The sequence below is a fragment of the Carassius gibelio genome, chromosome A19 (genome assembly GCF_023724105.1).
Source record: "Carassius gibelio isolate Cgi1373 ecotype wild population from Czech Republic chromosome A19, carGib1.2-hapl.c, whole genome shotgun sequence".
Lineage (NCBI taxonomy): Eukaryota > Metazoa > Chordata > Actinopteri > Cypriniformes > Cyprinidae > Carassius > Carassius gibelio.
The window spans coordinates 7,378,111-7,390,328 of record NC_068389.1 but is presented as its reverse complement, the minus strand read 5'-3'; the positions used below and the strand labels follow the sequence as shown (position 1 = coordinate 7,390,328).

General features: G+C 36.2%; 2 protein-coding genes and 1 long non-coding RNA gene across 5 annotated transcripts; 1 reads left to right on the top strand and 2 right to left on the bottom strand.

Moving 5' to 3' along the window:
* Nucleotides 1-245: 245 nt before the first annotated feature.
* LOC127935599 (calcium homeostasis modulator protein 6) lies at nucleotides 246-1,362 on the bottom strand. Its single transcript, XM_052533612.1, has 2 exons — nucleotides 825-1,362; nucleotides 246-712 (listed from the first exon to the last, which is right to left on the bottom strand). The coding sequence occupies exons 1-2, from the start codon at nucleotides 1,275-1,277 to the stop codon at nucleotides 509-511; spliced, it is 657 nt and encodes a 218-aa protein (XP_052389572.1). The 5' UTR covers nucleotides 1,278-1,362; the 3' UTR covers nucleotides 246-508.
* A 4,183-nt stretch (nucleotides 1,363-5,545) lies between these two features.
* Nucleotides 5,546-10,449, top strand: LOC127934958 (uncharacterized). Of its 3 annotated transcripts, none has more exons than XR_008147941.1 (11): nucleotides 5,546-6,152; nucleotides 6,781-6,964; nucleotides 7,178-7,397; nucleotides 7,510-7,783; nucleotides 7,866-8,043; nucleotides 8,167-8,243; nucleotides 8,347-8,527; nucleotides 8,663-8,911; nucleotides 9,004-9,175; nucleotides 9,600-9,734; nucleotides 9,910-10,006. XR_008147941.1 is itself a non-coding variant. In XM_052532548.1 (11 exons), the coding sequence occupies exons 1-11, from the start codon at nucleotides 5,880-5,882 to the stop codon at nucleotides 10,137-10,139; spliced, it is 2,154 nt and encodes a 717-aa protein (XP_052388508.1). In that variant the 5' UTR covers nucleotides 5,546-5,879; the 3' UTR covers nucleotides 10,140-10,449. The 3 variants fall into 3 exon arrangements, 2 of the variants coding, with proteins under 2 accessions (XP_052388508.1, XP_052388507.1); XM_052532548.1 differs by having other exon boundaries at nucleotides 6,781-6,931; nucleotides 9,586-9,734; nucleotides 9,910-10,449; XM_052532547.1 differs by having other exon boundaries at nucleotides 9,586-9,734; nucleotides 9,910-10,449.
* On the bottom strand, nucleotides 9,736-11,406 carry LOC127934959 (uncharacterized). The gene is made up of 2 exons (XR_008147942.1): nucleotides 10,725-11,406; nucleotides 9,736-10,593 (listed from the first exon to the last, which is right to left on the bottom strand). It is a non-coding gene; the product is annotated as an uncharacterized LOC127934959 (long non-coding RNA).
* Between the last annotated feature and the right edge of the window lie 812 nt (nucleotides 11,407-12,218).

Here is a 12,218-nt window from a genome sequence, read left to right as displayed (position 1 = left end):
TCTCGTTGGAGATTTACTAAAGACATATTGTAAGAGAAAATGCAGTTTTGTCAGTATCATACATTGCTGGTGAAGTGGTTATGAAACATATTTTTTCTGTTACTTGCCTGTTGAGGACACATTTATGTCTGTCTGCAGATAAAATCAGTAGATTAACATACACTTATTGCTTCATTTTCACCCGATAACCTCACACACCTTAAAGTATAGCAACAAATGAGAGTAATCAGTTACAAAGTGTATTTTTCATTTTTTATTTTAAAAACTTCAAAGTAAATATACCAAGCCAAAAGCGTAAAAAAAAAAAACCTTCAGCAAACGTGGGCAGCATGTTACTTAACACAGTGCACTGAGTTACAGGATGTGGTTTCTGTGACACCTAGATGTCTGAGAAACAGGATGAGAATGTGCTACAAACGTTATTTTCCCTTTTTTTGTACCATGTTAAACATGAGGTTTGTGAACATTAAGTGATGCTTTGCGAGACCTCTGTTCAAAGCTTCTGTATTTACAGCTGTGCAGAAGACACACTGCGTTCCTCCTCCATTAATGCAGATCCTTCAGGAGGGGGAACAGACCTTTGACCAGGATCCTCCATTTCCACTTGTTCAGCTTCAGGTTGTTTGGTTCCTGCAGTTTGATGGCAACACCTCTTACATCCAATTATAAATAGGATAACAGATATCACAAGCAGGAAGCCCAGTCCCACAAACTGAAGCGAAAAAGTGTTTTATATCATTTAAAGCATATGACAAAATCTTTGGTACTTTTAACTTGATGAATCTCATCTTCATCCACATCAAACTTCCCATTAAGTCACTCACCTGAGAAGTATTTCGAAAGCCAAAAAATTCCATTTGCTTTTCAGTGACGTTGTTAGATTCGTTTAAAGGCTTACACCATGTTGTTGAAGCAGATATATCCGTCTTAACCGTCAGTCCTACCCAGGAGGTTTTGGCACAGGCGTAGTACTGTCCATCAAAGAACAGCAGCATGACCCAAACACCAGCTGGAATGATGCAGGTTAAAGTGGAGAGCAGACACTGTGTTTTGCATTGTGGGCTATGAATATAAAACATGAGTGCGCTGGAGAACAGAGCAGGAACTAAAAAATACGCGATAGAAAACACCAGGTTCATCACAGGTTTACAAGGACATGCAAAGTCCATCTCCACGAGCTTCTCAAGTCCCACCATTAAAAAGCCAATAATTGCATTTGAATAAAAAGGACTCTTCTTCAGCTGATTTTTCAAGCGTGCTGTCCATTCCTTGCTCATTGTCGGTGCTAAGGTCGAGAGGTGTGCAGACTAAAATGAAAGTGATTGCTGACTGAGTTTTGTGTCAGCATTCACACCTTTTACAACTTCATCTCTGAGACTCTTCTTGACAAGCTTCCTGTTATGGAGAGACTTTCTGAAAGTGTTTAAAGGCTGTGCACTATTCAATTTAATGGCAATATATAAATGAGAGGCATAATATTACAATTTGAGTGACTAGAGACTGTAATGGAAATTGTAACATGCTAAATGTTACACACAAGGCCCTGTTAAAGTCAATATCAAATACTTCTATTGATTGATGATTAAAATACATTTAAATTAATTAAACATAAGATTTAAGTTTTTCAACTGATTTTGAATTATGAATACTTGGAGAGATTATGAAAATGAAAATTATGTTGTCATTTACTCACCGTAATGTCATCCTAAATCTGCATGACTTTTTCCTCTAGTGAACACAAAAGAAGATATTTTGAGGAAAAACTGGTATGTTTTTTCACTGGACAATATATTTTATGTGTGTGTTCTGCAGAAGAAAGAAAGAAATGTAGCTTTGTAACAGCACAAGTTTAAGTAAATTATCACAGTACTTTTGGGGCTATATCCCTTTAAAATCATCATAACAATGCAGTTTTACTCACTGATAATCCAGAACAGATTTTTGGTCTGTGAAAGGAGTCTATGCATCTACAAGTGTCACGATCGGTGATACAGGAAAACCAACGGAGAGAGAACCAATTGCAGGTATGACATTTATTAAAGGGTAATCCAAAAGGGGTAAACAGTCCAGGCAGGGTCAAAACCAGAATATCCAATAAACATGAACAGACAAAACACAAGGCAGGATCAAGACTATGGATTAGCATAACACATAAGCAGGCACGTGCACAGGTAGGGCTCAACCTGTGCAGAGCACTTGCCCTTTTTGCCCTTACACTCCGAAGTGCCCTTTTTTTGGTGGTGTTTTTTTTTTTTTTTTTTTTAATCAATGCTATTGGTCACCCTTTACGCCTGTCTGTCTGTTTTACCAAATTAAAGTTCTTAAAACGAGCTTGTGTAAATCTTATTCGATCCTCAAGCTGTCAGTAAGCTGATAACTCCGCCCCCTCTATATTCATTGAATCGACTGAAGTTCCACAGCAGCCGCACAGTAGACAACAGCTGAGCTGAACAGTTTTGCGAAGGGTAAATAAATATCTTGTTGTTTGAATAAGTACTACTAAACACTGTCTATAAAGGCTCATATTTTATTTATTTGATGTCTGACTGACTCACTGACTGAGACGTCGCCTGAGAGAGAGGGCTAGCATTTGCCATCTAGTCATAGCCAACACTTAAATAGCCTGTGCACACAGTTGCATTTCATCTTTTATAAAATGCTAATTTGGCCAAATGCATTTTACCACAGGAAAAACCGAGCGCTCCGTCTATATACCTAAAAAAACTAGTTTGTAACCTGTAGATGAAAATGTAATGTGATGCCGGCAGCGGCAGGCACCGTCGCCGTTTTAATGACGGACAGAAAAAAAAATCACATTTGCACACATTCGCTGGTCAAAAACTATATATTGATAAGTAATACAACAACATAATTTGTTTTTACCATCGGGAAATCATAACAGGTGCGCCCCCCGCTGTTTCGTACTGGAACTTACACAAAGCGACGAGCGATCCTCTTCACCTAACATATATTTCTAAGAAATTTCTTCTTTGATTCATGATTGCTGATAGACTTAATTTATTAACATTTAGGCTAATCATGTTATGATATACTCTCTGTATACTATCTCTATAATAAGTTGTAAAACATGGTTTTACTACAGTAATGTAGTAGTAACTAAAAAAAAAATTACAGAAGATCACTGAATCTTTATATTTTATCATGCAGAATGTAATTCATGATTCATTCCAAGGCTTCATTTATTTGATCCAAAATACAGCAAAATCAGTAATATTGTGTAATATTTTTACAATTTTAAATAACTGTTTTCTATTTGAATATATTTTAAAATGTGATTTTATTTTTGTGATCAAAGCTGAATTTTCAGCATCATTACTCCAGTTCAGTACTCTTCAGTGTCACGTGGTCCTTCAGAAATGCTTTTCACTGCAACTGTACTTTTCACACTATTTGTTTTTATTTTTTCATTGCTGGCTTATTTTAGGGAAAGTATAGTGAATAAGAGACCTTTAAGAGACCAACATCCCTGGTCCACCACAGTATGAAATTTTTGCCAGATACATGGGTCACAGAAGGTTGCTGTTGTATTAGATTTAAAGAAGCCCTTAAAACCCTGTTTATCTATATTATCTAATTATCTAATATTATTATTATGGTTGTTATTAATCGTGAATAAATCTAAAGCTTTTGAGACTATTATTTTGTGTTATTGAATTTGTCATGAAGATGTGACCATTTCTTCCTTTTATGCAGGCTTACTAAATAATCTTGATATAAAAGGGGGGGGGGGTGCCCTTTTTCAGTTTCAGCACATGCCCCTCAAAAGGTCTGTGCACGGCCCTGCACATAAGACAAGGACTCCGTGACACATACTCAGACAGACCGGGTATAAATACACAGAAGGTAATGAGGGAACTGGAGACAGGTGGGGAATAATCAATTAACCCAAACAAGGAGGAAGGTGACCAAAAGGGAACAGACAGTTAATAAAGTGACAGACACCGTGGGAAAGGAGGACATCTAGTGGAACCCCAGGGAACACAACCCAGACACTGTGACAACTATATGCTATTTTGACATGTTCTACCTTTAAATAGCTTGTGTTTAATTTTCTCCAAAACAGTTAAACATTACTGTGACAATGTTTTATAAGGTTTTTTTTTTTTTTTTACGTATCATGGCAGTTCAAAAATGAATTGACTGATGCTTAAAAGTTAAAGTTTTGTAATCAGAATTTGTGTGAACGAAAGTTGTTGGTGTTTTACTTACTCATTTCACTGCACTTATCCTGAAAGAAGAACACTGACAAAATGTATTCACACAAATTATAATTACAGGGGTAGATTTTAATTGAATAATCAGTGTTTTACTGCAGCTTGCAGGTGTTCATTTCACCTGCAGTGAAATGTATGTATACATTTTTTTGCAGTTTTTCAGAAATGCAGACAAAGCCATGTATTTCCAAGTTTGTGTTAGTGTTTTCCTCTTTTTGCTTCATGGAGCTTATAATATGACAAATTTGAATTTGAAGTGTCATTTAACAAAACTGAATTTTATGTGACATTTAACATATTTTAGAATTTAATTATTTTAACTTGAATATTTAACATTTGAAATTTAACACAATTTATTATATACAATGTACAATATATATATATATATATATATATATATATATATATATATATATATATATATATATATATATATATATATTTTCAAACAGCAGACTTTTTGTTCTGAATTGTTGGACTGCAAATTTCCAGTTTTTAAAAATACAGCTTCAAGTTTTCAATATGAAAGAGAAATTCGGAAAATCATTATTTTTCCTTTCATTCCATCTCTTGACATAACATTCTGGGCCCGGTTCCCCAAAACATTCTTACCGCTAAGTAGTTCTTAACCTATTCCTTAACCTCTCTCTTAACCTTATGGCACGATTCCCGACACGTTCGTACACTAAGTATATCTTCTGTAAGTCATAATTTCGTAAGGTTGGTCTGGACCATTCGTTCGCTCTCTCTTAGCGTTATTTGAGCTCAAGACTCTACTGTACAGCAGTCTTTAGAAATCAGCACAGCGCAGTACAATTCAAATTATGGTATGTTGACAATGTTGTGGCTCAACAATGATTTTATGTTATTTTTTAAGACTCATAATAAATTATGTTCGCAATGGATACAGGCCTATTTATGAAGTTAACTTTATGTGGTATTAGAACTACTATGGTGGTTATAAGCCTAATGTAATTAAAGCGAATTGGCAATCAATTTTTTGATAATTAAAATCTGGCAAACAATTTGGCTCTAGATGGCTAAGATCTATAAATGGGTAAGCATGGTGGTTTCCAGTAAGCAACCAACTATGGCGGCGATCCAACGTGTCCTTTTATTGAATCAAAGACGGAGTCGGACGCGGAACCGTTTAGTCCATGTCAATTTTTTTATTCAGCAAAACTTAATCCCTTTTGACATTTTGCCTGACGTGGCTATATATTAAAAAAAAATTCGCATCCCAAGACAGCTCATTATGGAGCTGCTGGACCTTCTCAGACCTGAGCTTGCCAGCCTAATGCAGCAGAATTTTGCTTTAAAGGGGTGATAAAACACGATTTCACTTTTCTAACTTTAGCTAGTGTGTAATTTTCCTGTTTGAGCATAAACAACATCTGCAAAGTTACAACGTTCAAAGTTTTAAGCAAAGGGAGATATTTGCTTTTAAAGAAATCCATTTCTAAGGACTACAGCAAACGGCCGGTAGGGACTACACGACATTCCTTCAGGGTTGCTGACGTCACTAAGCCCAATATTTACATAAACCCCTCCTCCGAGAATAATAGATTAGGTGGGGGGCGAGGCCATTTTATATTGCTGTGGAGATTGAGAAGAGTTGTTGTATGCTGGAGTATTTTTGCCGCGATGCCGACGAAACGCTGTTATTTTCATCCGGATTGCAGGTCCACTTTGTTCAGCCTTCCTAGGGACGGGGAAGTTAGGGATCAATGGTTAAAATTTATTTTTAACTCGGTCCCTCAAAATTATTACCCAAATCTCGCTCTCTGTGCTGCACATTTTACGGAGGAAAGCTTCCACAATCTTCGCGAGTTCAATGCAGGATTCGCCCAACGGCTTGTCCTGAAAGATGGAGCAGTTCCAACTTTAAAAACAGAAGCTGTTTACGGGCCACAAGCTGTAAGTATGACTTATTTTTCGTCGATGTGTTTTACTGTATTGGTTTGTATTGCTATTGGCTGTATTGCTAATTGTGCGTTGTATCGAGGAAGTGAACGAATAACAGCGCTGTTTGGCTCTGCAAACCAGTTAGTTAAATGCTTATTCATACTTAATGCGACAAACACCCTAACGTTACGAACTTTTTTTCTTAATCTCAACAACGAACTTGGAATTAGTGTATATTATTCTTTGATTAGAGCGTTTATGTATTGTTTATCTACATGTTTGTTTATCTGCAGGCATGCTAAACATGGTTCTGTGTTTGATTTGGCTACTATAGTAAAGCCAATGTTTTTGGTTAATAGTTATAGCGACAGATATTTGGTTATAAGCGTTCTAAAAATACAAAAGTAACGATTCCATTCAGTACCGATTACTATAGATCTTCACTCTTTAATCAATAAAATCCCTTTGAGGACTAATACAATTTGTCAGAACAATTATATGAAAATCTTGCTTATGAAGCTTATTTTTTGTGGTCCAATGATTATTATCCAGTAATTTTTTCTTACTATTTTTACATGTCAAATGTATGTTTTAAGCTGTAATTTGATCATTGATTACATATTGTCATTATTTCTTACAGACAACATCTCAGCAGGTTGCGAGTTCCCAAGAGCTCCCCACTACATCTACACTTCATGAAGTTGGTTGTCAGTCAGACCCTATAGAGACCGAAACTGTAGCCACAGAGATAAAGCCGAAGATGCGATCAGTGGGCACACAACTTTCAATGGGTACATTGAGCAGTTTCCACTTAAGGAGCAAAGGTATGAAATACAGACATTAAATGTGTTTGTGTTACTTTATCATATGCAGTTCTAGTACATATTGTCTTTTTTTTATTATAATTGTCATACCGGCTACTGAAACGTATGTGTATTAGTAAGTGGCTTATGTTTATCACTGTAAAAAAAAATTGTAATAGCATGACCGATGGTTATGAGTAATTGTATTTTTATTTTTATTTTTTGTACTTGTAGGCATTCAGGCAACATATTATGGTCATGATGTGGGCACCCAAACAACTGACATGTTTCCTGATGTGCAGCTGTCTTCAACACCAGTAAGGGGCTCAGTCTTCAGGCCCAGTAAGAGACCTCGTCTGGTGTTAGATGAGGAAGAAGAATCAGAATTAAATGTCGAACCCACTGATTCCACATATAACCCAGATTCTGTTGTCACTGAAGAATCAGAATTGGCGTAAGATATAAATACATATTTACGCACTTTTTTACTAATACATTTGTGTTTAAAAATATATATAAAACATGAAAGCAACTTCCTAATATTTATTCTTTTTATATTGCCTTAGGATAGATCCACAGCCCGACCACAGCGATAACAAATACATTGTTTTTGAAAGCTGTCTTCGAGAGCTGTTTGTGTCCTGTCCAATTTGTAAGACAAAGTGTGTTGTCCAGAGCAGACGAAGGGGGACTTTTGTTGCATTCACCCAGCTTTGTGAAAAGTGTAACTACTACAGACAGTGGCAGAGCCAGCCCATTGTTGGGAGTACCCCACTTGGAAACCTGCTATTGTCTGCTGCAACGTATTTTACCGGTGGATCTTTTAAACAACTAGAGAAGGTATTACAATTTACAATAAATTTCACTAAAAAATACTGTGTTGTTTCAGTATGTATGTACTGTATGATTTCTATGTTAATAGATTTTCAAAGCCATGAAGCTCCAGATGATGCATTTCGTAACTTTTAGGATTCATGCCAGGAATTTCATTGAGCCTACCATAATACACAAGTGGAACCAAGATCAACTGAATCTTATAAGACAGCTGCAAGAGGGAGGAAATGTTGCTGTGGCTGGAGATATGCGTGCTGACACGCCAGGTACGTTTAGAGTATATTTGAAAAAATCACACCGTTTATTTTATAGTCTTTGAGTTCTCCTAAAATATTATGATACTGATGTTCTCAGTAATGTTCTATATCTGATTATGATGTTTACAATAGGACACTCAGCAAAATTTGGCAGCTACACCATTATGCACATGGAAACCAACAAAATTCTGGATCTTCAACTAGTTCAGGTTAGTAATTAAGCATTTAAAAAAAAGTTAAATTTTCTTTTATCTGTTATTGTTTATACTCTACTCTGTTTATACATTTGAAATGTTGTGTACCCAACAACAGAGCAATGAGGTTGGTGGAAGTTATCATATGGAAAAGGAGGGATTGAAGCATTGTCTCGATAAGCTGGAGTCTCATGGTTTAGCTGTTGACTACATCGTCACCGATCGCCATCCGCAGATTCAGAAGTACCTGAGGGACCGCAATATCACTCAGTTCTATGACGTGTGGCACTTTGAGAAAGGTAATTATTTATCTTTGTATTATTAATTGATACTTATTCAGTTAATTGTTAAACCTAACTTGTACATTTATATTTTTGGGGTAATTAGATTTTCTTTAAATAATGATTGTACAACCAAGCTTTTACTTTGTACAGGTTTATCTAAGAAACTTGACAAACTTTCAAAAATGAAGGACTGTGAGGTGCTGAAAAAATGGTTGCACAGCATCAAAAACCATGTTTACTGGAGTGCGATTTCCTCTGAGTCTGGGCCAGAAAAGGTGGCGAAGTGGAATTCACTGCAGAACCACATACAAAATGTACATGTTCATGAGAACCACCTCTTCCCCAAGTGTGAACACCCAGACAAAGTTTCCAGGGATCCAAAAAAATGGTTCCAACCAGGTATGACTGTATAGAGAGACAAATGACAATAGAATGACAGTAAAATAGTAAAATTTTGAGATTTTCTTCATATTTGATCTGTTTGGCTACAGGATCAATAGCGCTCCATAAAGTGGAAAAGCTATTATACAACAAGAGAGTTCTCAAGGATATAGAAAAGCTCAGCCACAACTTTCAGACGTCATCGCTGGAGGCTTTCCACAGTCTGATTTTGCGTTTTGCCCCAAAGAACGTGATTTTCCCTTTCATAGGAATGTTGTGCAGGTAATAATCTTTGACATGTTCAGAAATATTTATAAACATTGTTTCTAACAATTTTTATGGAAATGTTTTTTTTATTCATTATTTTATTAATATTAATAATCTTTCCCTATAATAAATAATGTTCTTTCCTAATAAGGAAGAAACAGGTAAAATAGGTTAGGAGCCTTGCCTGTGGCCCTATGTTATCTATGTTATGAGTAGCAGAGATATAAAGAGATCGAGAGCCTCCCATCTTGGCGAGCACTCTCACATTCTCTTGACTGACTGTGCGACTGTGAGCCTTTCTTGCAAGAAAGAAACCATTATAATCATTGATTGAACATTTGTCTCTTATTCTGAATTGTTTGTTTATTTGTCACAACACAGTTTACTAATCTTTTCATATGTTATGGATTGTCCACTGATTACAGGCTGTATCTTGCAGCAATGCACTATAATGAAAATGCTAACCGTGAGCAGGCAACAACAACTGAAGGACAGGCTGTGTATAAGTTCGTTTTTCCAAAGTCCAAAAAAGGGGAATGCACAGCAAAGCCAGTGAAAATAGAACCAACATACAGTAAGTTGTAAAATGTTTTATTAACAATAATATAACAAAAGCTATAATGAAATAAATATAAGCTTACAAAAAATATTTATAAATATTACACAAATGTTAATTATAAAACAAAGGTAGATTATTTATCAGTAATTATATAAACCCATAGAGGGACTCAGTATTCTGTTTTTTACAGACTATGTCGATGACCTTATGAGCCTTCTGTTACATAAAGTCTTTGTGGACCCCAAGCCATATGCGGAAGAGCTGCATGCAATCCCCATTCCACCTCCTCTGTCATCACAGTATGAAAAACCTTCCAAAGAAGAGGTGATTGCCCAGCATGTGTCACGATTCAGTCGAGGGGTGGCCGGAACCCAACATACTGTCCCGCTGGATCAGGAAACTGTAGGCGGATCCGGTTAACAACACATGAGGGGATGACAACTCTCACACTACGTCCTAGGTAGCCCCAGCACCAGCTGACAAAACTGCGAAAGGCCAGATAACGGAAGCGCCTATGGCAGGAACAGAAAACCTCAATATTGAGTATAAAACCAGTGGTATATTGGAAACATGTATATGTGATGTGAAAATATGTTTGATAAAAATTGATATTTTGATTTAATTTTTGTCTTTGAATAACATGTCTTGTGTAAATATATATTTGTTTTTTATTTATATTATTTTACACAACATAATTTCATTAAATTTAATAAATACTTACTCCTCTTCATTTCTGCGTCTCACTGGTCCATAGTCGGCTCTAAATATTATTGATATTTTGCAAAGTATACGGATTTAAGCAGTTTGGTTCAAAACCTGGATGCTCAACCATATATTTAGGAGGGTCTGGAACCTCCATCATTCGTTTTACAACCTAAACAGTAATGTAAGACAATGAGAACATACTGTACAATTAACCTATGTTCATCTTTTAAATATGAAAAAAGGGTTATACAGAACTATTAACACGTTATGCATAATTTTGGTACTAGCTTATTACACTACCTTCTGTATTTCTTTGCAGCAGATGTTTTCCTCTTCAGTTGGCATTTTTGCACAGTTATTACATGTACACCTAATAAAATATATATATTTTTAAAATAAAAAAGGTTCTTGAATACTTTTGTTAATAGACAAACACTTATTATTGTTATAAATTCAACATCAACTATTATAATTAGTACAATTAAATAACAGCGTATCTAAAAAAGTATTAGATCACAACAATAATAAACATAACATTCTGAAACGTCATTTAACAGCCGTTCTTGAACAGGAAATGCTCGATCATCTTCATCAAAATTTTCTGGGTCCGATTCGGGCTCAAATTGGTATGGTTTTATTGACGCCATTGTTTCTAATACCCCCAAAGCACAGACTACTGGTAAAGGTAATGGGCATGACGTTACCGAAAAACACACCCAGTGTGTTGTGATTCGCTAGTCGGTTAGCGAATCACAACACACTGGGGCAGCTAACCAATCTGAGCCCATTGCTATTTTTGTGGGACTGGCTTCATAGAACCCGGAAACCATCAGACCGTTTTACAAGGAGGGACAGAGCAGTGTAGAGTAAAGGTAAAATATATGAAAAATAATGCATTTTTTTAAAAAACGAAGCATGAACATATGTTACAGTGCACCCCACAAACACAATCAAGCCTTCGAAAAACCGTGTTTTACCACCCCTTTAAACCCTGAAGGCCAGCGCTACATTTCTATTTATTTTTTATTATTATTATTTTTTATTATTATTTTTATTTTTTTGCTACAGAGAGATTCATCGAGGTCGAGAGGGCTACGGCCTAATCAAGACCTCGGTGTAGAGGTGCGGTCACACTATCACCAACGCCCTTCTGCTCCATGCTGGGGATTAGATCCTGGTGGATGGCACACTCATTCCTATCTCCAATCCATCAGTGATTGATCAGGCGTAGGCTACTCATCGCGAAAGGGAGACGCGGCCATAAACGTGCAGGTTATAGTGGACCACAGGGGTGTGATCTGTGGTGCCCTTTTTTACATTGCTTCCCCATCATATTCTCTATCTAACTCTCTCTCTCTCTGTTCATTGTAGATAGGTTGCTTTTTATTTAAAACATAAACCAATTGCAATCAATACCGCATTAAACAGAAGTAACAGAAGTAACTATCGTGTGAACATATTACTGACCATTTGATAATTAAATTTATAGTCTATATTCTACTGATAACTTAAAATATATTAAAATAAATGTTACTATAATAATTTGAGGAATGTTTCATTTGCATAGAACGTGTTGCCTTTCTTAACGCTGTATTGCACCATCGCGTGAAGTGGAAAATCGATTCATAAGCAATCGATGCCAACTAATTCAGCACCCTGAATTTGGACAGCGGGGAACACACTTAGGAACATAAACAACTTTGGTAAGATATATCTTTCGAGGTCTTCTTAGCACGCTAAGAGTGAGCGTTATCAGGAAACCATCCCTGAGTAGTTGGCTGACATGCCAATAAA

Excerpts from the sequence above, each read along its gene's own strand:
- LOC127934958 (XM_052532547.1), top strand. The coding sequence starts at position 5,880 with ATGCCGACGAAACGCTGTTATTTTCATCCGGATTGCAGGTCCACTTTG. Across the intron at positions 6,965-7,177 it reads TTTCCACTTAAGGAGCAAAG|GCATTCAGGCAACATATTAT; the intron begins GTATGAAATACA and ends TTGTACTTGTAG. Across the intron at positions 8,244-8,346 it reads TGGATCTTCAACTAGTTCAG|AGCAATGAGGTTGGTGGAAG; the intron begins GTTAGTAATTAA and ends ACCCAACAACAG.
- LOC127935599 (XM_052533612.1), bottom strand. The coding sequence starts at position 1,277 with ATGAGCAAGGAATGGACAGCACGCTTGAAAAATCAGCTGAAGAAGAGT. Across the intron at positions 713-824 it reads GCTTTCGAAATACTTCTCAG|TTTGTGGGACTGGGCTTCCT; the intron begins GTGAGTGACTTA and ends TTTTCGCTTCAG.